The sequence below is a fragment of the Camellia sinensis genome, chromosome 2 (assembly GCF_055761805.1).
Source record: "Camellia sinensis isolate YWXY chromosome 2, ASM5576180v1, whole genome shotgun sequence".
Lineage (NCBI taxonomy): Eukaryota > Viridiplantae > Streptophyta > Magnoliopsida > Ericales > Theaceae > Camellia > Camellia sinensis.
The window spans coordinates 83,993,374-84,018,148 of record NC_138962.1 but is presented as its reverse complement, the minus strand read 5'-3'; the positions used below and the strand labels follow the sequence as shown (position 1 = coordinate 84,018,148).

Sequence of the window (24,775 nt, the reverse complement as noted above, 5' to 3'; positions counted from 1 at the left end):
TTGTCAAGTTTGCTGACTTAGGCATCGGAGAGGTTTCCGGCACACACCCGCCGGCTAGCTCACGTTTGTGCTTTCAGGTGATAATGCGACGTCGTACGGAGGAGCGCAGACTTGGTCAACAGGATTATACGAGAAGGTTTATTTCTTTCCCATACAGTCTCCCTTCCCTCTTTTTTCTTCCTTCTTCATTCCCCCTTCCTCCTCTCTTTCTCTCTCTCCTCCTTCCTCCCTCTGTTTCAGATATAAAAGAAAAAAAAGAAAAACCAAAACGACGTCGTTTTGAATTCGAGCCACTCGAGCCACGGAGAATTCGAGCTCTGAAGCATTTTTCTATATCCAAACATATTTGATGCAACACAACTTTTAAGAATCCATTATAGTTATTTTAATTTGAGAGTTTGTATTTGTTTATTGTAATTTTTATTTATAACATATTAAGTGATTGTTTGAGATGATCAAAATAAATAAACTTTTTAATTTTTTACACAAAAATTATATAAAAAAATAATATGATTAAAAAAAGATAAAAAGATTTAAAAAAATATTAATATAAAAAAGATGTCAAATAAAATAACTCCAAAACAGAAATAACATAAATAAATTTTTAAGAAAAATTAATTATTTAAAAACTGCCGAATAGTACTTTTTAGCTTTTAGCTTAAAAAGGCTCACCAAACAGCGCCACTGCCAATGCCACTGGCTGAAGACTGAAATCAAGAGACTGCTTCACGGGTAGTGATGAAGTGAAATTGAATGAAGATAAAATCAAGAGACTGCGCCAATAATGCTTCTTGGTGGTTTCTCAATTTCACTCTTCGCCAATGTAAAGGTAACAGGTTAGGTAATCTTAGACATTTATGAATCATAGATTTGTTAATTTTTGTTCGATTATGATTTTGCACATTCAAATCTGCATATGAAGAGTAATTGTTTTTGGTAAAATCAATGTTATTATAAAGTAATCCTCATTTTCCTACTCTGAATTTGAAATTTGTGCACACAAACAAATTTACCAGGTGAAAGTATATTCTACTAAAAAAATAGAACTGTTTAGGCTTGAAATTGAGATACAATGCCAATTTCTATGTAACTAAGGTGCAATGTTTGCTCTACACATTTGTGGTACCAATTGCGGCCTTGATGCTATCAGAGACCACAACCTTAATTTTATTCATCCAAATCTACATAATACAATGTTATGCCTATTTATATGTCATTAACCCATATTAATATAAGAAACTAAACCCTAATAATAGTAGGAAACATAATCAAAATATCCAAACAAACAATTTGTCAGATTCTAGGTAAATATTAATTAATAATAAAATCTATCAATTACATTTATTGGACGAAAAAGTCGTATTTCTATACAATGGGCTACCTTGGCCTTCATTCGAGGGGTAATTCTATTCGCGCACTATACTTTATCTCGGTACACACCATTTGTGCCATTTAGATATTAACTTCTGAACAAAAACAAAAAATGTTCAAATATTCGAACAAAATCCTATTCAACTTTTGAACAAAAACCAATTGTTCGAACAAAATCCTGTTCAAAAGTTGATATTCGATCATTTGTACTTTGTTCAGAAGTAGATATCCGAACATTTGTATTTTGTTTGGAAGTAGATATCCGCACAAATGGTGTTTACGGAGACAAAATGTGGTGTGCAAATAGAATCATCGTCATTCGAGACTTCCAAAGTTGATAATTATCCTCTAACCAATTAAGGGCTGCTCCATTAGGTCCCCAATTGGGTTGTGGAAAATTTTCTGATTACATAATTCTGCCAATCCCATTCCTTTCTGGAAATTTTTCAGCCTTTGCGCAACCAATGAGATGGAGGGACGTTTTTGAGGATTCTCTTCTGTGCACATCATCCCTTCTTTGAGCATATCGATACAACATAATTGATGCTTACTTAATGCACCGCTCCCATCTGTTTCATTTGCCTCCTGCTTTAATGACATGTCTACTACATCCAAAATTCGATCAGGAAATGCAGACCTCACCCATTTCCTTAGATCAATTCCATCTGAAAACATTTGATTTGTGGGTTTCTTGCCTGTTATCATCTCTAACATAATCACACCAAAGCTGTATACATCACCGCTTGCTGATACTTCAATCCCCTGTGCATATTCTGCTTACAAGCGAAGGTTGTTAGATTAGTTTACTTCAATCAGATGCTCAGTTTTACTTAACAGCAATTGTAGAAAATCATATGCTCAATTTCCTGATTTGAATGTCACCATAGGTACTGGGAATCTCTTACTACTAGGAGTCAAGAATTCATAGTAAGATCATTGTAGAACCACTAAGCACCAGATTTGAAAACCCAATAGCATACCATTAAATAAGATCCATGCCCCTCTACTAGTCCATTCCTTCAAAAACCTAGAACCATCTCAATATAAATTCTAAAACTTACTATCGTTTTGTTTACTATAGTTTACATGGGCTTTTATTTTGAGGTTCCGTGTCAAACCGCTTGTTATGGCTTCTGCTTACATCTTATGTAGTACAAATAACTTAAATGACTTGAAAAAAAAAAAAAGAAGCTGGTCTGTTTGGTAACGTTTACGTTTTCAATTTATATTTACAAAAATTTTATAAACTGGTTTTTATTTATTTTTTATTTATTTTTATAAAAACATAAACTACAAACGCGTTTGGTAATTGAAAAAATGTTTAAAAATATAAAAAAGAGTGAGAAATGGCAAGTGGTGGCAAGTGGCAGCAAGTGGCGACGGTGGTGGAAAGTGGTGACGGTGGGTGGCGGATGGCAGGTGGTGGTGGGTGGGTGGGTGGGTGACGGTGGCGGGTGGTAGCGAGTGGATAGTGGTAGTGGTGGTGGTGGTGGTGGGTGGGTGGGTGGCAGGTGGCTGGTGGGTGGTGGTGGTGGCGGTGGCGGGTGGCAGGTGGTGGCGAGTGGTGGTGGCGAGTAGGTGGCGGGTGATGGATGGTAGTGGCGGGTGGTGGCAAGTGGGTGGGTGGTGGGTAGTGGTGGCGTGTGGTGGGTGGTGGTGGCAGGTGGGTGGTGAGTGGTGGTGGCAGGTGGTGGTGGTGGGAGGTGGGTGGCGGAAGACGGTAGTGGAAGACGGTAGTGGAAAATGGTGGCGGGTGATGGCTAGTGTTGGGTGGTAAAGAAAAAAAAAACTGAAAACTCAAAACGGAAACACATTTTTTGAGTTTATATTTTTTGGCCAAATTTATAAACTGAGACCATTGATTTATAAATAAAAAATTTACCAAACAAGTTTTTATTTGAGTTTTTAAAATTTTTTGTAAATATAAACAGAAAACTGAAAACGTAAGTGTTACCAAACGGCATTCAGAAACTGGGGGAGGAGTGCTTTTAGATACTGCTAAAGATTATCAACTCTCAATTTAGCATAAGTTGCAACAAACAAGCCCTATAACTACGTAAATAAAACTAATTTGATAGCATATCAACATCATATAAATATGGGTAAATTACACTTTGCTTTCCTGCACCTTACACCGAATTCCACTTTGACCCTCATTTTTTAATTGTAACAGTCAAGGCCTTGCATTTTTGGTCAAATAACAATGTCACCATTATGTTAGGCTTTTGTTTAATGGGTTGACAGAATCTCACAAGAGAATTTTCAAGGACAAATATGGAATTTTTGGTTGTTCTACAATTGATCACAAACCTTCCCTCTCTGCCTTCCACCCCCACCTCGCAACAACCCCCCTCCCACAAAGGCCACTAGGTCCTCTCTCTTTCTCCTATTTTCTCCCATCACCTCCCCTTGACCACTCAACAGGTTAGTCTTAAATGTTGAATGGGTGGGACCACCATTGATGGGAACTAATGAGAACAAATTATTTAATGATAATCTAGTTGAAATTGGTTGGCTATTGTTGAAGGAAATGGCTAGTATGATGTTGGGTCCATGATGTCATGGATCCAATTGTTTCCTGCAATTCTAGCTGAAGGGAAAGCTATACTTCATTGGAAGGCTTATTATGTGGGCAAGGTCCTAGGTATGATGGAAGGGTTATAATGTGGTTGAGAGATTCGAAGTGGATTTTTATTACCTGACATTCTTAATTGATGCAGGTATTTCATTTGATTTAGGTGTGTATTTGTTGGACGGTGGTTACAATGGCTGTGAGGGTACTTGGCTGAGGGTGTGGTGTGTGTGGGGGATGTTTGAATGGTTGTTGTTCTTGTGATTAAATTGAAATGGGGTAATTGATTGTGGTGTTTGAATAATTTGCTTCTAACTTGAAGGCTTGTTGCTATGCTCCTTTTCTTGAGTTACTAGTATGGAACTTCAACTCCTCTTTTATTTATTTATTTATTATTATTTTTATTTTTATATATATATAAATCTTTAACCTCAGAAATTTTAGCACTTTGCAGCAGCATCAGCTATCTGCAAACATTGTTTCAGGATCCTCTCTACTTGTTGGTCAACTTTTGCAACATTAGCTAGTTTGAATTATGTCCTGCATAGTTTATCCAACATATATGTATTTATGTTTATACCAGACATGGCCTAAGAGCAGACACTCCTAAGATAGTTTTATGTCCATGTCAGACACCAACACTCATCGGATACTCCTCAACACATGTCATACACTCATCCAAACATGTATATATATTTTAATTGCTAAACACCTTTTGGACACTTGGTGTCCATTGTTTGAGTACATGTAAAACACATTGCAAGTTTAAAGATATTAACTTGCGAGTTGTGATTCAATATTAAAATAAAAACAATGTGAATTAATAATTATTAATCATTTATCCTTTCGACTTTTTAACTTTTAATTTTGGGAATGCTAAAGCCAATAACTTTCATTTTAGATGTTAATATATATTTTTTTTGTTATATATTTATATATGTGTGTGTGTGTGTGTGTGTGTGTGTTTACCTTGTTATAGCATACTTTCGGTGTACCAAGAAAATTCAATTTTTTTTTCCCTCTTTTCAATTAGAGATGTCAAAAATAAATAATAATAATCAATAAAAGAAAAGTAAAAAGAGAGTTATCATGATCTGAGTAGAGAGATATGTACCTGGGGGGATATACCCAACTGTTCCTCGCAGAAAATTGGTTGTGCTATTGTAGTCTCCTTTTGGATTGTGATCTAAGATTAGCTTTGCAATCCCAAAATCTGCTACATGAGCCACCATATCATCATCCAAAAGCACATTTTGTGGTTTTAGGTCACAGTGCACAATTTGACTTGAACAACCCTCATGAAGATATTCCAAGCCATGGGCAACATCTATTGCTATTTGCAATCTCTCCATGAGTGTCAGTTTGCACCCTCCTTCCTCCGACCCACTAGGATGAAGATGCTGTTCCAAGTTCCCATTGCCCATGAATTCCAAGACAATAGCCTTGAATTTTGAATTCCAGCTTACCCCTACCATTTTAACTAGGTTTCTGTGTCTAATTTCAGACAATATTTGGCACTCCCTTTTCAAATTCCTATAACTCTGACTGCACTCCTGCAGAACTTTAACTGCCACAACGGTTTTTCCTTCATCAATGATTGCTTTATATACTGATCCAAAGCTTCCCCTCCCTAAGAGATTGGCCTCATCAAACCCATCTGTTGCTATTTCCAGTTCCCTCTGAGTTAAAGTATGGGTTCCACGGTGTCCCAGGGGCACCATTAGTTGCTCCTTAGTTTCATTTTTGAAAAAGCGGTGACGGACAGAAATGGCAATCAACATAATGAGCAATAACATACAACTTAGTGAAATTGCAAGAACATAATATACCCATTTCCTTGTCTTGTGCTTTCTCTTTGCAACTTCACATGGAGGGAGGCCCAATATCTGAGAGCCACCGCACAATCCTGCATTCCCCATTAATGAACTTCTTCTGAGGTGGTCAAATTTCCCAGCAATTGGGACTTCTCCTGTTAATCTGTTATATGACAAATTTAGATTTTTGAGCATTTGGTTGTCATCAATCCATGAGGGAACTTTACCAGTTAGCTTGTTAAAGGACAAGTCTAGAACTTCTAGATATGCAATTTTCTTCAAGGTATCTGGAATTGTACCTTCTAGCACATTGTTGGATAGGTTCAAATACTGCAAAGAAATGGAGCCTCCAATTGAACTTGGTATCACTCCCGAGAAGTTATTTGCTGACAAGTCAATTGCCAGTACAGATGCCAGATTTCTAATACTTTCAGGTAATTTTCCTTGAAGTTTGTTGTTTGAAAGGTTGAGTGAAAGAGCCAGGTTTCGGAAAAGTCCAATTTCTGTGGGAAGATACCCATTTAAATTGTTGAAAGATAAATCAAGGAGCATCAAATTTGAAGATCGGACAAGTTCTGTGGGAATAATTCCTGAAAGAAGGTTATGAGACAGGTAAAGATATCTTAACTGGGTGAGCCTACCAAGTGATAAAGGGATTGACCCACTAATCATGTTGGCACCAAGATCCAGCAAACCAAGGTTGGTCATCTGCCCCATATCATCGGGAATCGGCCCCACTAATTTGTTTTGATTCAAGTATAACCTCTGTAACTGCCCGAGTTTTCCAACTGTCACTGGAATTGTTCCTGAAAATTGGTTTCCCCACAGGTATAGGCTTACAAGGCCACTCAGATTTCCTATACCCTCTGGTATGTTTCCTGTCATGCGGTTATTCCGAATATTGAAGTAATAAAGGTCTTTGGAAAGACGGCCAATAGAGGTTGGCAGACTTTCTGCAAGCAAACATGAACCCAAGTGCAGTTTTTGTAGAAATGAACAATTTGAGAGCGCCATCAGAAAAGAGTTGTTGGAGTTGCTAACCAGGTCATTGCTGTGGAGGTAAAGAATCTCAAGTTTCTGCAACTTCCCCAACTCCAGAGGAACTTCTCCACTTAACTTGTTGAGACTCAGGTCAAGCAAAGTCAGGTGAGAAAGATTTGATAAGGTCACTGGAATCCGCCCTGTGAGTTGGTTGTCTAGCAAATATAACTTCTCCAAGTTGTAGAGTTTGGCTCCCAATTCAGAAGGTATGTCTCCTGTTAATAGATTTTCTGACAGTGCAATCTCTCGCAGAGCAGTGCAGTTACTTATGGATGCTGGTATTGTTCCCTGGAAATCGTTTGTGTGGAAATTCATTATTTCTAGCTTTGTCAATGCTCCAAGTCCTTCTGGGATCTTTCCGTTGAAATAGTTAACCGCCAGTACTAAATCTGTCAACTCTGTCAAGTTTGATAGGGAATCTGGTAAGATGCCAGTGAGCCCGTTCACAGCAAGAGCCAAGTATGTCAAGTTCTTCAACTGAAAGAGTTCATCTGGAATGTTGCCTTTGAGTTGATTTATGCTCATGTTTACATGTTTTAACTGAGAAAGCTCTCCCAAAGTAGTTGGGATGTTTCCATAGAAGCTGTTTCCCTGCAAAGAAAGGGTGGTGAGAAAAGAGAGATTGGATATATAAGGTGAAACCTGTCCTTGTAAACCCATGTTTATGAGTTGGAGAGCTATGACCCGGTTTTGGAGTTGTGGGTGGCATGTAATTCCAGTCCAGTTGCATAAGGAACTGCTGGTACTAGTATTCCATGTTTGGAGATGCCCATCTGGATCACTTGCTATGCCTTCTTTGAATTTGAGAAGCGACATGCAATCAGTGAAATTTTCACAGATAAATGATGAAGTTGATGATGGCAGAGCAATACAAATGATCAGAGAAAACACTGTCATTGCTTTCATATGGTATGAGTTGTATGCCATTCTCTCTCTCTGCTGTTTGTTGCATTGATACAATGGAGGCGTGTGTAGTTTAGAAAAATTATTTGGCAATGGACAATGGAAAGGCAGTCTCCTCTTCCAATTGAATAAAGGATTTAGGACTTCTTGTTTGCCTTTTATATGTACTTTTAGCTTTATTTATTGTTTTTATTATTTATTTATTTATTTTATTTTTTTTTTGGGAAGGGGGGGGGGGGGGGTGTTTAATGCAATGAGGCTGAACTGCTTTAGGAGACATGATTGCTGTTTCCTTGTGACATAATTGATCAAGTTAACTCTATCTAAGAAACCCTAGCCCCTCTCTCTTTCTCTTCTATTTAGGAGGAGAGTGTGACACTTCTAGCCTTCCTCTCCCCTCCATTTCTTTTCACGCGATTTTTCATTTTTTCGTTTTTGTTCATCATGATGCTAGCCAGTATCGCTTCTCTCATCTCTGTTCTCGACTTGCCATCATAGGTGCTTTTAGATCTAGATTCAGATTTAATTCATGATCAAGATTCAACGTTGCTAAAAACATTTTTATACGTTAGACAATCACCTCAGATCTAGAATGTTTTGTTTTGTGACATAAAGACAGGTATTAAGGTATTACAGTTATAGTTACAAGTTGCGCTAATGTTTGTTTGATAATTAGTAACTTCCACCCCCAACCCCTGTCCTCCCCTTCCCTACTACTCCAAACCCCTACCCCCTTCCATTATTGTTCAACTACCCCCTTCCATTATTGTTCAACTACCAACTTTCAAACAAAAAAATATATTTTTGGGCATCAACTATTAAACAAAATTCAATTGTTCTTCCCATTTTAGCTATAATTAAAATAAATAAAATAAAAAATAATAAACTTCCCATTAGTTTGTAAACATTACCACTGTTATATATTTCCCTACAGTATTGGTTGCAGCTGTTAGGTTTTTATCTAGAGGGAAAATATCAAATCAGTAGTATTTTCAACAAATAATTATAAAACTAGTGATAAAATTTACAAATATTAATAATTTTAATTTTAATTTTTTTTTCATGAATTTGTAATTATTTTTTGAAAGTTTCACGGAGGTGTAATTGCCCTTTATCTAAATTCGTGTGATTAGAGTTCATTTGGGTTGGGATTAAGTTTTATTTGGTTTTAGTTCTTATTATCTCTTATTTTTGTAAAAAAAATGTTTTGATATTTTGGCTGAACTGCTTTAGGAGACATGATTGTTGTTTCCTTGTGACATAATTGATCAAGTTAACTCTATCTAAGAAACCCTAGCCCCTCTCTCTTTCTCTTCTATTTAGGAGGAGAGTGTGGCACTTCTAGCTTTCCTCTCCCCTCCATTTCTTCTCCCGCTCATTTTTTCGTTTTTGTTCATCATGATGCTAGCCAGTATCACTTCTCTCGTCTTTGTTCTCGACTTGCCATCATAGGTGCTTTTAGATCCAGATTCAGATATAATTCATGATCAAGATTCAACGTTGCTAAAAGCATTTTTATACGTTAGACAATCACTTCAGATCTAGAATGTTTTGTTTGTGACATAAAGGTAGGAATTAAGGTATTACAGTTACAAGTTGCGTTAATGTTTGTTTGATGATTAGTGACTTCCACCCCCAACCCCTCCTCCCCTTCCCTACTACTCCAAACCCCTACCCCCTTCCATTATTGTTCAACTACCAACTTTCGAACGAAAAAATATATTTTTGGGCATCAACTATTAAACAAAATTCAATTGTTCTTCCCATTAGTTTGTAAACATTACCACTGTTATATATTCCCCTACAGTATTGGTTGCAGCTGTTAGGTTTTTATCTAGAGGGAAAATATCAAATCAGTAGTATTTTCAACAAATAATTACAAAACTAGTGATAAAATTTACAAATATTAATAATTTTAATTTTAATTTTTTTTCATGAATTTGTAATTATTTTTTGAAAGTTTCACGGAGGTGTAATTGCCCTTTATCTAAATTCGTGTGATTAGAGTTCATTTGGGTTGGGATTAAGTTTTATTTCGTTTTAGTTCTTATTATCTCTAATTTTTGTTAAAAAAAAGAAGTTTTGATATTTTGGCTAAACTGTTTTAGGAGACATGACTGTTGTTTCCTTGTGACATAATTGATCAAGTTAACTCTATCTAAGAAACCCTAGCCCCTCTCTTTCACTTCTATTTAGGAGGAGAGTGTGGCACTTCTAGCCTTCCTCTCCCCTCCATTTCTTCTTCCGTGATTTTTCGTTTTTTCCCTTTTGTTCATCATGATGCTGGCCAGTATCGCTTCTCTCGTCTCTGTTCTCGACTTGCCATCATAGGTGCTTTTAGATCTAGATTTAGATTTAATTCATGATCAAGATTCAACGTTGCTAAAAGCATTTTTATACTTTAGACAATCACCTCAGATCTAGAATGTTTTGTTTTGTGACATAAAGGCAGGAATTAGGGGAAAAGGGGTCACTGTTGTGCTCAAAGCACAGCAGTGACAGTAGTGCCTTCGTTTGAGGTGTATTATGGCCTTATTTTTATGATCCAAACCGTGTCTTTGGTAGGGCTTGTCGAGTACTTCATGCCTACCAAAAATCATATTAATCGGATATCAACAACTATATGATCGAAAACCAAAAAAATAAATAATAAGTTTTTCTTTTGAGAAATAGCATAAACAATATGCGAACGATCATATAGTTATTGATATCTGATTAATATGATTTAGGTAGGCATGAAGTACTCAACAAACCCTACAATATGAACGGTTTAGATCATAAAAATAAGACCATAATACACCTTAAACAGAGGCACCACAGTCACTGACCCCTGTTTCGAAATTAAGGTATTACAATTATAGTTACAAGTTGCGTTAATGTTTGTTTGATGATTAGTAACTTCCACCCCCAACCCCTTCCATTATTATTCAACTGCCCCCTTCCATTATTGTTCAACTACCAACTTTCAAACAAAAAAATATATTTTTGGGCATCAACTATTGAACAAAATTCAATTGTTCTTCCCATTTTAGCTATAATTAAAATAAATAAAATAAAAAATAAAAAACTTCCCATTAGTTTGTAAACATTACCACTGTAATATATTTCCCTACAGTATTGGTTGCAGCTGTTAGGTTTTTATCTAGAGGGAAAATATCAAATCAATAGTATTTTCAACAAATAATTATAAAACTAGTGATAAAATTTACAAATATTAATAATTTTAATTTTAATTTTTTTTTTCATGAATTTGTAATTATTTTTTGAAAGTTTCACGGAGGTGTAATTGCCCTTTATCTAAATTCGTGTGATTAGAGTTCATTTGGGTTGGGATTAAGTTTTATTTGGTTTTAGTTCTTATTATCTCTTATTTTTGTAAAAAAAAAGTTTTGATACTTTGGATATCTCTTCCATCTGAATAAGAATTTTGTCAACTGATTAAAGGGAAGAGTATTTTCTAGAAGTAGCTGGTGAAGTTGAATTAAAGGGACAATTTCTTTCAATGGTAAACAAAGAAAATTGGGGCAAAATAATTGACAATTTGGGAAAATTGGTAAAACGTCAACATCTTTAAGGGCTGTTTGACATACAGCTAAAAAATCACTTTTTTCTTTTTTCAATGATCTTTTTGTTTTTTCAAATTATGTTAATTTTTTTACTTTTCAAATCCGTATTGTGTAAATGAATCTAAAAAGTATATAAAAAAATAAAAATTTCAAAAACCGTTTTGCGGAAAATAAAAATAAGTCTGTTTATTTATTTATTTTTTTGTCCTTTTCAAACTTTATGTAAATTTTAATTTTTTTTTAACTTTCTCCGCCTATTTACTTGACTAGAAATCAAAAGTATAGAGTTTTTAAATTTTAGTAAATAATAAAAAAATTATTAAAAAAAATCAATCCTAAACACTGAATAATTGTAAATATCAACATTTCTCATAGGAAGTGTTTGTTGACTATTATGATTTATTTTTTTGTTTAAGAAAAAAAAGGAAGAAAGAAACATGTTTGCATTTTTTTTTTGGTTAAAAAAATTAAAAATATATTTAAATAAATAAATTGCAAATTCACCCCGTGGAGTTCAAAAAACAAAATCAAACTTATATAAAATTTTCAATTTTGTAAAAATAAACTAGCGTTTGTAACCATAAATAATCATAATTAGTGATATTTTATTTTGTAACTATAAACAAACATAATTATAGTGAATAAATTTTGATAACCATAATTAACGATATTTGATTTGATAATTATAAAAACAATATCAACTTGAGGATTTTTTTGTCCGTTGTTATGGCATATGATTTTTTAGGTACATCAAAACATACTCATAATATTATCTCAAAATTTTTCTATACACATTTTTTTAAAACAAAAAAATCTCAATGCACATAGTTTAAGTTTTAAAAAAAAACTAAACCCTAATTTCTACATTGTTATCCCTTATTTAATTGTTTCTCACTTAGTATATCGTCCATTACTTGCAACATACTCTATAATCCTTTAGTCTCTTGTCCATTTTGATTTTGAAGCTTTTGTCTTTCATCCCAATCCCAGGCTGAATGATTATTTTTTTATAGATATACAAAAACAAAACAAAAAGGCTAATAATGACATCAATCAATCAAACAATTCAATTGCATTAAAACCTTATCTAAACTAAAGTAATATCATCCACAGAACTATTTACGAAGAACAAATAGTCAAAGAAATGAAAAATGTAACATCAAATTTATTATAAGTGAGAGGGTAATTTGTAAATAAATTGGGCCGAGTTAGGAAGAGTCTTCTTTGGGAGCTAGGCCGTGTAATGGGCCGAGATAAGGGCCGGAGTATGGACGACGGATAGCTCTGTCCCTTTTTATCTGAGTACCAAACTGGGCAAGGGGTTGATCAAGCTACCTAAATACTAGGCCCAAGGGTTGGCCGAGGTGTTTGGTAAGACAGAACCAAGGTATCAGTGGGGGGAGAACCGAGCTAAAGGATTGCTCTGCAAGGCGTAATCTCAAAGTCAAGACTGACCGTGATGCTTAAAGTTTCACCGAGCCGTAATAACTTGGTTGACCACAATGTCAGCTGAGGTAAAGATGTCAGCCGAGGTAAAGGAGGTAACATCAGTGGTGAGGGCCGAGCTGTGTATAGCTCGGCAGGGTGGCATTCGATAGATTGGCTTTCGATCACACGGTCCGAATGGCAGGGGACCGAGATAAGGCAGTTCGGTCAGAAATGTATAACCGAGGTAAAGGGTTCAGCCATCTCACTTGGCTTGCAGTGATGAGACTCCTAGTAGGACTCTGCTAAGGAGAGTTAGAGTCCTACTGGGATTGTGTAAACCATCTCACTTGGTTGGTAGTGAGTAGGAGTATGACTCCTAGGAGGACTCTGCTAAGGAGAGTATAGTCCTACTAGGATTGTGCAAAACCATATCACTTGGTTGGCAGTGAGTAGGGTGAGTAGGGTGTGTGATTCCTAGGAGGACTCTCATAGGGAGAGTTGGAATCCTACTAGGATTGTGCCAAAGTAAAGTCTGTAAAAGCTCATGACCAGACCTTTGTACAGGTATCTCAATTCTTACTCTAGAATACACAGAACTTATTGTCTATTGTCTAGTTGCTGACTTAGGCATCGAAGGGGTTTTCGGCACACACCCGCCGGTTAGCTCACGTTTGTGTTTTCAGGTGGCAAAGCAACGTTGTTTGGAGGAGTGCAAACTTGATCAACAGGATCATACGAGAAGAATTATTTCGTGCTCGTACAATAAGCAAGTAGCAGTATAGGTACTAGAGGAACCCATGCATTCATCTTCAACAAAACATCTATCTTTCTTAATTAAACATATCTTGATTTTTTTTATTAGGATTTGGATTTTTGTTCAATCCATTTAATGTTTTGTACAAAACAAGGATGCCCAAGAACTCAAATGTTCTCTCCCACAAACCATTAAAAACAGAGTACTCTGAAACCAAAATGATAAAACAGAGAAAGAAACAAAGAAACAAAATAAAATTTGTTACCAGAACTGAAATTATGTGACACCTCTAAAATATTGACATACGAATTACCCGAAATCCTAACATTTAAACTTTATACAGATGTAAGTAAATCAAGACCAATTATATAATATATATATATATATACTGTACGGGGAGGAAATAATTCTCCTCGTATAATCCTGTTGACCAAGTCCACGCTCCTCCGTACGACGTCGCTTTGTCACCTGAAAATATAAACGCGAGCTAGCCGGCGGGTGTGTGCCGGAAACCTCTCCGATGCCTAAGTCAGTAAGCTTGACAAATAGACAAAGTTTTATGTTCTCAGAACGAATTGTGTTCAATTACCTCTTCCAAGGTGATGCTTGTGAGCTTTTATACGTTTCGAGTGGCATAATCCTAGTAGGACTTTTATTTCTCCATGCAGAGTCCTCCTAGGATTCATACTCCTAAGGATAATGCTTATCCTTTTACACCCCCCCACTGCTTAAACCAAGTGGGATGGTTTTCTCCATGGCCGAACTACCATTTGATCGAAGCAAAACTGGCAATGCTGAGCCACAAAGTGAGCCGAACTATCCTTAGTTCAGCCCCTCCCTTTATTCTTCCTTATATCGGTTTCTCATCTGTTCATCCCAGTGTGTTTGGACCGAACCAATGACTCTCGACCGGTATAACTCCCAGACCGGTACACCTCTAAGGCCGACATAACTTCAAGGCCGGTCAAACTTCAAGTTGCTCCCTGACCGAAGTAACTTTATGATTCCTGAACCGAAGTAAATTTACCTCCCTGGGCCGGAATAACTTTGTTTCTCCTAGGCCGGAGTAACCTTGCTCTCCTGGGCCGGAGTACCAATTACGGCCTTTTTACTTAGTCCTTTGCACTTTGGGCCTCAAAGCCCAATCACGCAGCTCGGCCCAATTCTTCCCAAAAATTACCCTCTCAATTGCCCCTTAATCCCATCTGTGCAACCATGATTGGGATTACCAGTCTACTGGCCGAGCTAGAGTTTATTAAGCCTTTCCGGCCGAGCTAAAAACCCTTTAGCCTCTCCAGCCGAGCGAAAAAACCCTCGGGCTCTCCGACCGAGCTAATTTTACTTCGGGCTTTACTTCGTCCGGTCAAAACGTCTCTTCAATCACGACTGTAACGCTTCCCTTTCCCTTGCCACGTGGCGGGCTCTGATAGGCCGTGAGCTGTTATCACGCCGCCTTCGTACTTCGAACTTTTTGAACAGTCCTGCCCCTTTTTGCCGCTTTTTTCTCTCTCCTCTTTCACAAAATAACCTTTCTGCCTTTGAACCATTCACCTTCACTATTCTTCGTCTTCTCTCTCTGTGTTCTTGCCGTTCGTGCTCTTCCTTTTCTGCAACAGTTTTCATCTTCAATCCCTTTTTCTCTAATCTGGTAAGCAAATCTACTTTTTTTCTTGCTCTGTTTTGCTTTTCGCATCTGTATATCTTGTTTTGTATGTTTTTTGCAAAACACATTTGTATAGTTTTGTTTTGCAACTGTACTTTTACGACAAAATAATAGCAGAGCTCATACGCGCATGAACTTTTGTACAAAACTAGCCTTAGATCCAAAATTAGGTAGCAACCGAACTAGGATCCCATTTGCCCGATATAGGTAGATCACTGTAGTCAATAACCGAACTAGAACTTGAAAGTCTCAAAGAGTCACCAACGCCTGAATCACTTTAGCCGAAATAAGATCACCGAGTTTTGAACATATCAAACTAGGAACCTCGGTTTTCAACCGAACTAAGCTTTCGGGGCCAAGCCAGCTTTCTTAGTTTCTAAACCGAACTCAGAAAGCTGCCCCTAGAGGCTCAACCGAAGTAAATTTATTCACACTACAACCGATTTAGGCCTTGGGGCTAAACCAACTTTCTTAGTTTTTTAGACCGAACTTAGAAAGCTGCCCCTAGACGATAAACCGGTCTAACGAGCAACCTGTTCAGACCGAGCTACCAAACCTTTTGATGAACCGAGATAGAACCATTTTTTTGAGGCCGAAGTAGGGCTCTTATACTTTGCTTTTAAATTGTAGCACAGTCCAATGATCTGTGCTTAACCCCTCTGTTTTCTACTTTGCAGACTTAGGTTGCCCAGGCATTCCTTCTTGTGCTCAACCGAGCTACTTGAGTCCAATCTTCCGACCAGGATAACTTATTAATAATTTATACCACAAATGGGTAAGTATAGGTATCTAGTAGATACCCCAGGTGGCATGGCCGAATTCCGAAGGGATTATGGCATTCCAGATGATGTACACCTTACCCTAGCCAAAAAGGAAACCATTCCGTGGAACAACCAAGGCTTTGTCCCCTTTACTGTTTTATCTATTATAGAAACCGGACTAAGGTTCCCGGTCCAGCCTTTAATTTGCGAATTTCTTAGGCAAACCAGACTATGCCCAACCCAGCTATCCACCAATACATACCTGATAATAATGGGTATTGCCGAGCTAAACCGCCAAGCAGGCTTGAACCTCGGTTTAGCCGAAATCTTCCACCAGTACTCCATAGGTTCCAAAGATGATGGCTGGGTTTATTACCTTAGGATACGCCGACGTAGAGAAAAGATAATAAAAGATACCCCGGATAAGGATGTTAATGACGACGACTTCTTCTGGGTATCGGGCAATTTTGAGGATCACCAAGCCCAAATCCCAGGCCGAAGTATTAACTGGAAGAAAGGAGAACCTGGTAAAGTTACTTCGGTTTTATGAATGCCTTCTTTTACTTCGGTTCCAGGTGTTTTGACCGATCTAACAGTCGTATATTTTTTGCAGACTTGGCCCATCTTGCTTCCTACTATAGTTACCCACATCTGAACACACTTCGAGCCGCACTACGGATTAAAGAAAGAGGTTGGGCCAAGCTTCTAAGCTTTGAACCGACTTACCGATATAGCGGTCGTCGAAAGGCCCGAGTGACCGATTTCCTTCTAGAGGAAGCACCTGAACCGGACCCCAACTTGCCCGAAATACGACTTGTCCCACTAACAGCTGAAGAAGAGATGGCGAAGAAAAGCAGAGTGAGGGCCCTTCTGACCGCAACAACCAGGGCCGAAGTACAACCATCCTTAGAAACGCAGCCTGCCGTTGTGGCCCTCCCTTCTCAGCAACCTTCTTCATCTCGCCCTTCCAAACGTGCCCGATCAGTATCGACCGAACAACAACTTGTCGATGAGGTCGAATCCATCCCCCAAAGTCCTCAACCTGCCCCCCAACCGGAGCAAACTGACCGTGCAGAATCTTCGAAATGGGCTCCGCAGCTGACCTTCAACGACCGAGACATCAAAGCTACTGATTCGGTTGTTGCCGAAAAAGATCATCTATTGGCTTTTAATCTGGCCAAAAGTGTGTGCCTCCCCAAGGACATGGAGCACCACCTCAAGCAATTGAATACCGAGATGAAGTCCATCCGGTCTACATTGAAGTCCATGATTTTGGTAAGTAGCTCTGTCTGTTTTTTCTTGTTTGAATTTTCCAACTTTTACTTCGGCTCAAGAGACTCTTCGTTTTGTCAGGCCTTACAGAAGAACAACGTAACTTACAAGAAAGTCCAGGAGCTTAGAAAAACCACAAGGCAGGCAATGGCTGAAGCTGAAGCAAAAGCGGCCGAGCTAGAAGAAGCCAAAAAGAAAATGGTCGAGCTACAAGCGGAGAACGGCCGTCTTGCCGATCTGGTTAGTTCGGTCGAGGCAGAGAGGCAGAAAGCAGCTATTGCTATGAAGGACAAATATCTGCGCGAGCTGGTAAAACTTGAAAAGAGAAAAGATACCGAAATAAGCCAACTAAAAAAGAGCGTGGAGGCGGCCGAAAAGCAGGGTTACAAGCAGGGTTACAAGAAGGCGGAGGAAGCATATGTGAAACAGTGCGATGCTGCCAAGGAGTTGTTCTTCAAGTGCGGCTGGAGGGCTGCCGTTGAGAAGCTCGGTCTTGATCCACAGACCGAGGTTTTCAACCCTCCAGCCTATTTTATACCGAGCTCTCTTGCGGACTACGCCAATGCCCTGCAACAAGAGTTTCTGGAAGAGTCAGAATCCGATGACTCCAGTTCTGAAGATACTCCGGTCGATAATGTGGGCCAGCCAGTCCGGTCGGAGCCTATTATGGAAGACCTAACAGTTGGTCTTCCCAGTGAAACCGTGGTTCCAGCCAAAGCGACTCTCCCAATTGTGAATGAGCTTCCTCAAGAAACCGGTCTTCAAGTTGATGGTGATGCAGCTTTTGATGCCGAGATTGAAGATCTTTTTTCTTGATTTTTTCTTCTTTTCATTGTTGCTCTTTGCCGTTGTAACCGAACTATGAACCTCCTTTGTAATAGTTTCAATGAATGAAAAATTTTGCTTCAACTCTTGTTCCGGTTCTGATATGTATGTCTGTACTTTGTAATGCCTTCAGTTACTCCAACTGTTATTTCGGTTTTGGCTGGTTAAACTACGCTTACTAGCCAACCACTCCTTAGCCGATATAATCACTTCGGCTGAGGAGTACAAAGTGCTTAATCCAGTCAATCCAACTTCAGCCATACCCTTACTATGGCTGAAGGGTAACAAGTGTTGGTTTATTTCAGCTAACCACTCTTCAGCCTTGCACTTACTTCGGCTGAAGAGTAACAAGTGTTGGTTTATTCCAGCCAACCACTCTTCAGCCATGCACTTACTTCGGCTGAAGAGTAACAAGTGTTGGTTTATTCCAGCCAACCACTCTTCAGCCTTGCACTTACTTTGGCTGAAGAGTAACAAGAGTTGGTTTATTCCAGCCAACCACTCTTCAGCCATGCACTTACTTCGGCTGAAGAGTGACAGGAGTTGGTTTATTCCAGCCAACCACTCTTCAGCCATGCACTTACTTCGGCTGAAGAGTAACAGGAGTTGGTTTATTCGAGCCAACCACTCTTCAGCCTTGCACTTACTTCGGCTGAAGAGTAACAGGAGTTGGTTTATTCCAGCCAACCACTCTTCAGCCTTGCACTTACTTCGGCTGAAGAGTAACAGGAGTTGGTTTATTCCAGCCAACCACTCTTCAGCCTTGCACTTACTTCGGCTGAAGAGTAACAGGAGTTGGTTTATTCCAGCCAACCACTCTTCAGCCTTGCACTTACTTCGGCTGAAGAGTAACAAGAGTTGGTTTATTCCAACCAACCATCGAAGTTAGTTTTTCCAGCTAACTTATAGTATTTGGTTATTCCGACCAAATGTCCTGCAGCCTGGATCCTTATCCTGGGCTTAGGAAGGGTGTTGGTTTATTCCAGCCAACCTCTAAGTTAGTTTTTCCGGCTAACTTAGAATAAAAATGCTTGCAATGTGCCTAATCTTTACTAAAGCTAACTTTTATAAGGAACAACTTGTGCTAAAAAGAATTTCTCATTTTATTGAAGGAAGAGAAAATTACATATGTTTGAAAAGAAAAAGCTAAAAGTAAAATAACTTGAGATTGGCCGTATTCCATGGCCTAGGGATTGCCTTGCCATCCTTGTCTTCTAGGTGGTATGCCCCTTTGCCTGCTAACCCAACCACCTTATAAGGACCTTCCCAATTTGGGCCTAACTTGCCATCTCCTGGGATCAAGGTGTTTCCCATTACTTTGCGTAGTACCCAATCCCCAATCTTGAATTGTCTTGGATGCACCTTTTTGCTGTATTTTCTGATTAACTCTCGTTGGTATGAGGCGATGTGGACTAGTGCTCTTTCTCTTCTTTCTTCTGCAAGGTCGAGTTCTAAGGCTATGGCTTCTCCATTTAAGTTTGGATCAAAATTTTCGCTTCGAATTGTGGGGAGGCCAACTTCTAGTGGGATCACTGCTTCCATTCCATAGGCTAAGGAGAATGGTGTTTCTCTAGTTGATCGCCGAGGCGTGGTGCGGTAAGCCCATAAGACGTGAGGAAGTTTATCTGTTCACTTGCCTTTTGCTTTCTCTAGCCTTTTCTTTAGTCCATCCAAGACGACTTTATTTGATGCTTCAGCTTGCCCATTTGCTTGAGGATATGCCGGTGTAGAATTGTAGAACTCTATCTTGTACTCTTCACAAAAGCTTCTAAAGATTCTGCCGTCGAACTGAGTTCCATTGTCTGAGATCAGTGCTTTTGGTATGCCAAACCGAGTGATGATATTCTGCCAAACAAACTTCTTCACATCTTTTTCTTTGATTGACGCCAATGCTTCTGCTTCCACCCACTTTGTGAAGTAGTCTGTTGCTGCGAGAAAGAATTTTCTGCCCCCGGGTGCCGTTGGAAGTGGTCCTACTATGTCCAAGCCCCACATTGCGAAAGGCCATGGGCTTGTCAGTGGTAGGAGTTCTCTTGCTGGTTGATGTATTTGGTGCGCGAATTTTTGGCATTTCTCACACTTTTTCACATATTTCTCTGAGTCTGCTTGCATATAGGGCCACCAATATCCTTGCGAAATAGCCCTGTAAGCGAGCGACCTTCCCCCTTGATGACTTCCACACACCCCTTCGTGTATTTCGAACAAGAATGCTTCTACTTTGCTGGGATGAACGCACTTGAGGTAAGGCCCAGAGAATGACTTCTTATACAATGCCAAAGATGGAGATAGCCAAAATCGCTGCGACTTTGCCCTTATTCTGTTGGCTTCTTTTTTCTCTTCTGGTAGGATGCCGTCCTTTAGGAATAGGATGATGGGATCCATCCATGAAGGGCCTAATTCTGTGCAACATGCTTCTTCTGCTTCGGGGTCTTCTATGCTTGGTCTTGGTAAGAAGTTGATGAGTAGTGGATGAGGGATTGATGTATCCGCCATTGAGGCAAGGCCTGCTAGTTCGTCCGCTCGGCAGTTTTCCTCTCTGCCAATTTGTTCTATTCTTACTACATCAAACTTCTTGATCTCTGTTCTGACTAACTCTTGGTACTTGGCCATTCTGTCGTCCTTTGCTTCGTATTCGCCAGAAATTTGGTTTACCACCAGAAGAGAGTCACTGTATACCATTAGTTCGGTGGCCTTCATGTAGTATGCCGACTTGAGTCCTGCGAGAAGCGCCTCATACTCCGCTTCATTGTTGGATGCTGGGAAGCCAAGGTTGATTGCTTGCTCTACAACCAGGCCGTCTGGAGAGATGAGGACTATGCCAACCCCTGCACCATGTCGGTTGGATGCTCCATCGACAAAGAGTTTCCACATCTCTCCAACGAATAACTTCCAGCAAGTGGAAGGATCAGATGATGTCGTGGGGTCTAGAATGGTGTTTTCTTCAAGGTCCATGTTGGCTGTCTGCCCTTCGTCCTCTGTTTGAACTGCTGGCGAGCCTTTGTTTGTCTCTTCCTTGTTGTCCTTAGTATGGTCTGCCCTGGTGCTTGATTGACTACCTTCTACTAGGGTTTGCGCTATTCCGGCATCAACTTCTGTCCCTAGCTCGGTTGTGTCAGTTAAGTCGACTGGGCAGATATGATGACTTCCCGGAGTAAACTCTGCGACGAAGTCTGCCAAAGATTGGGCTTTTATTGCGGTCTTGGGTTGGAACTTGATGTCGAATTGTCCCAACTCGACTGCCCACTTCAAAATTCGCCCACTAAAGTTTGCCCTTTCAAACAGAGCTTTTAGTGGAAAGGCTGTGAGGACGACTATGGTGTGGGCGTGAAAGTAGTGCGCCAATTTTCTGGATGCCATCATTAATGCTAATGCTAGTTTCTCCAGGGGCAAGTACCTTGTTTCGGCTCCCAACAATGTCTTGCTGACATAAAAGATGGGCAAGTGTTGTACTCCTTCTGCACGAACCAACACTGCGCTGACTGCGTGCTGAGAGACTGCCAGGTACAAAAAGAGTTCTTCACCAGGTACTGGAGTAACAAGTAGTGGTGGGGAAGACATGTACTCCTTCAAGCTTTCCAGAGCTCGGTCGCATTCTTCATCCCACTCAAACTTGGCCTTTAAAGCTTGGAAGAATGGTCGTAGTCTGTCTGATGACCTGCTTATGAACCGGTTGAGCGCAGCTGCCATACCAGTGAGATGCTGTACTTCTTTGACTGAGTTTGGTCTCTCCAACTCCTGGATTGCTTTGATCTGAGAGGGGTCTGCTTCTATACCTCGTTTGGTCACCAGGAAGCCCAAGAATTTGCCAGATCCAACTCCGAATGCGCATTTGGACGCATTGAGGCGCAACTTGTGTTTCTTCAGGATCTGGAACATCTCGCCTAGATCTTTAAGGTGGTCATTCTCATCCTTGCTTTTGACCACCATGTCGTCGATGTAAGCCTCCATTGTTCTGCCTAACAATGGTTCAAACATCTTGGTGACCATTCGTTGGAATGTCGCCCCTGCGTTCTTTAGGCCAAAGGGCATGACCTTGTAGCAATATAACCCCCTTGGTGTTGTGAAGGATGTGACCTCCTGGTCTGGTTCATGCATGGCGATCTGGTGGTAGCCTCTGTATGCATCCAGAAAGCTAAGTCGGTTATGCCCTGCCGTTAGGTCCACCAGTTGATCTATCCTTGGTAGAGGAAAGCTATCTTTTGGGCACGCCTTGTTGACTGTTTTGTAGTCGACGCAGACACGCCATTTACCATTCTTTTTTGGCACTACGACTGTGTTGGAGATCCACCTTGGGTAGTGCACTTCTCTTATTGCTCCTGCCTCCAGCAGGTTGCCTACCTCTTCTGCCACTATTTCGGCGTGGTGGAGTGCCGATCTGCGTGCGCATTGGATGATTGGTCTGGCGGATGGGTGGACATTGAGTTGGTGACTGATGAAGTTTGGATCAATGCCTGGCATGTCGTAGGGCGTCCAGGCAAACACTTCGATATTAGAGGTCAAGAATTCCAAGACCTCTAATCTCTCAGTGCTGGACAACGATGAGCCAAGCAAGAAGAACTTATCCGGGTTCTTCTCATCTATTTTTACCTCCACCAAGTCCTCCACCGCTTTCTGATCAGCCTCTTTGCCGACGTCCGCGAATAGCTCATTACTTTCTGGTTCTTCCACCGAATGAACGTATCCTTTGGCAGCTCGGCTTCCATTCGCTGTGGCGAAGCATTGTTTTGACATGATCTGATCGCCATAGACTTCTTCAATTATACCGGTGTCGTTGGGGAACCTCATTACCTGATGGTATGATGACGCTACCGAACGCATGGCATGCAGCCATGTTCTGTCCAAGATGATGTTGTAGGTGGAGGGGACCTTTAATACCCAGAACTCCACTTGTTTCGTTACGCTCCCAGCTCTGACTGGAAGGATTATTTTGCCGACAGGCCACTCTGGCATGGAGTTGAATCCAATCAGGGGAGAAACTGCAGGTGCCATGTTTTTGTCTTGCAGCTTCAGTTGCTTGAATGTGTCGTAGTACATGATCTCACATGAACTACCCTGGTCAATCAGAATCCGCTTGACGTCAAAATCCTTGACTCGGAGAGTGACGACCAGCGCATCATTGTGAGGACAGTATATTCGATCCAAGTCCTTATCCGAAAATGACATGACATTTGTTGCCTCTGTTTTCCCCTTCTTGATGGCAGGTTGGGCACTTAATACTTCCCTAAAGTGCTCAGCCTTCTTGATTGATCCTCTGAGCTCGCATACACGCTCAGGTTCAAAGACTCCATGTATTACATTGATGATGCCTTGTGGTGGGGCGTCGATCGGCATCCCATTGGGATGGTTATTATGATCTCGGAGGGTTGGTTGCGTCCCTCCTTCAATATATTTGTCCAAGTGGTCTGCTGCCACCAACTCTTCCAAGTGTTGTCTTAACGGTGTGCAATTCTCAGTTCGGTGCCCCTTTTCTTTGTGGAAGGTGCAACGTGATCTGTCGTCGTAATCTTTCTGAGCTTCCCCTAGCTTGGCTGGCCACTTGACGAAAGGCTCATCTTTTATTTCGCTCAGAATCCGATATATTGGCTTTTTGAACACCGTTGTTATGGCAGTGCGGATTCTCAACCATATTTTGTTTGGGCCTTCTCCGTTATCTCGTCTGCCACGCCCGTTTCTATTCTGCCGATCTACTATATTGACCTTTGCTGAGGTCTTCTTTTCTGGTACTGCGGTTGCACTAGACTTTGCTTTTGCACGTGCGCCATCCTCTTCTACCCTGATGTGCTGATGCACTCTTTCCATCAGGGCCTCCATGGTGAGGGGTGGCGTCATGGTAATCGAATCCCTTAGTCTGTTCCCTACTGGTAGGCCTCTTTTATATTGCGCAATGGCTAGATTGGTGGGGCAGTCTCCAATCTGGTTGAATGTCTCCCAGTAGCGACTGTTGTAAGATCTGAGGGTCTCTTTTTCACCCATGTCGATGGAGAGCAACTGGTCTATTTCCACCCGTGTTTTAGTGTTTGTTCGAAACCTTGTTACAAACGCTTCTGCCAATTGGGCCCAGGAGGCTATGCTGCCCTCTGGGAGCTTCTCAAACCAAGTCAAGCCGAGGTCGCCAAGGCTTGATGGGAAGAGTATGCACATTAAAGCCTCGTTTCGCCTGTACACAGCCATGACTTGGCGAAAGTGGCTCAGGTGTGAATACGGGTCCGTCTTCCCTTCATATGTAGTGAATTTCGGCTGAAGGAAGCCTGATGGTAGGGGCGCGTTTTCGATCGCTGGGACAAACGACGAAGTCTGTAGTCTTGCCAATGCCTTGTCCGTTGGTTCGTAGGCCGGTCGCGGTATTGGCATTCCAACCTCGACGCTTCCATGCGTCTGAGGAGCCAACCGTTGTAAGGCCGAGACTCGGTGTGGGTCCCTTGCCCTGGCATCCTCCTTGTATCGTGCTTTTTCTTCGAGCACGGTTCGTAAGTCGGATGACCTGGGCAGCTCTGTTTGTCTAGATCTGGTTTGGTGTGAATGTGAAGGCCAATACGTGCTTCCTTCAGTGTATGATCTTTCGGATCTCGTCCTCTCAGACCTGGAGTGACGAGTTCTGGAAGATAAGGAATGAGTGTCGCCTGTCCTGAGGCTTCTGCTCTCTCCTTGGGAGGGTGTAGTATTCCTACTACGATTCTCTGTGTGGCGAGGGGGCGTCTTGTGCTTGCGCCCCTCTCCTGTCGCCACATCTTTAGTCTTCATCTGGCGTTTTAATGCTTCCAAGTCCGCCGCCATCTTCCGAATTAGTTCATCTTGTTCCTTCACG

General features: G+C 40.5%; 1 protein-coding gene across 1 annotated transcript; it reads right to left on the bottom strand.

Moving 5' to 3' along the window:
• Positions 1 to 1,315: 1,315 nt before the first annotated feature.
• On the bottom strand, positions 1,316 to 7,725 carry LOC114310715 (uncharacterized). Its single transcript, XM_082914978.1, has 2 exons — positions 5,058 to 7,725; positions 1,316 to 2,144 (listed from the first exon to the last, which is right to left on the bottom strand). The coding sequence occupies exons 1-2, from the start codon at positions 7,723 to 7,725 to the stop codon at positions 1,720 to 1,722; spliced, it is 3,093 nt and encodes a 1,030-aa protein (XP_082771104.1). The 3' UTR covers positions 1,316 to 1,719.
• Between the last annotated feature and the right edge of the window lie 17,050 nt (positions 7,726 to 24,775).

What these genes read in the sequence shown, in the direction of transcription:
- LOC114310715 (XM_082914978.1), bottom strand. Translation starts at nt 7,725, where the DNA reads ATGGCATACAACTCATACCATATGAAAGCAATGACAGTGTTTTCTCTG. An exon ending in AGTTGGGTATATCCCCCCAG is followed by an intron (nt 2,145 to 5,057) that starts GTACATATCTCT and finishes GCTTGTAAGCAG; the next exon opens with AATATGCACAGGGGATTGAA.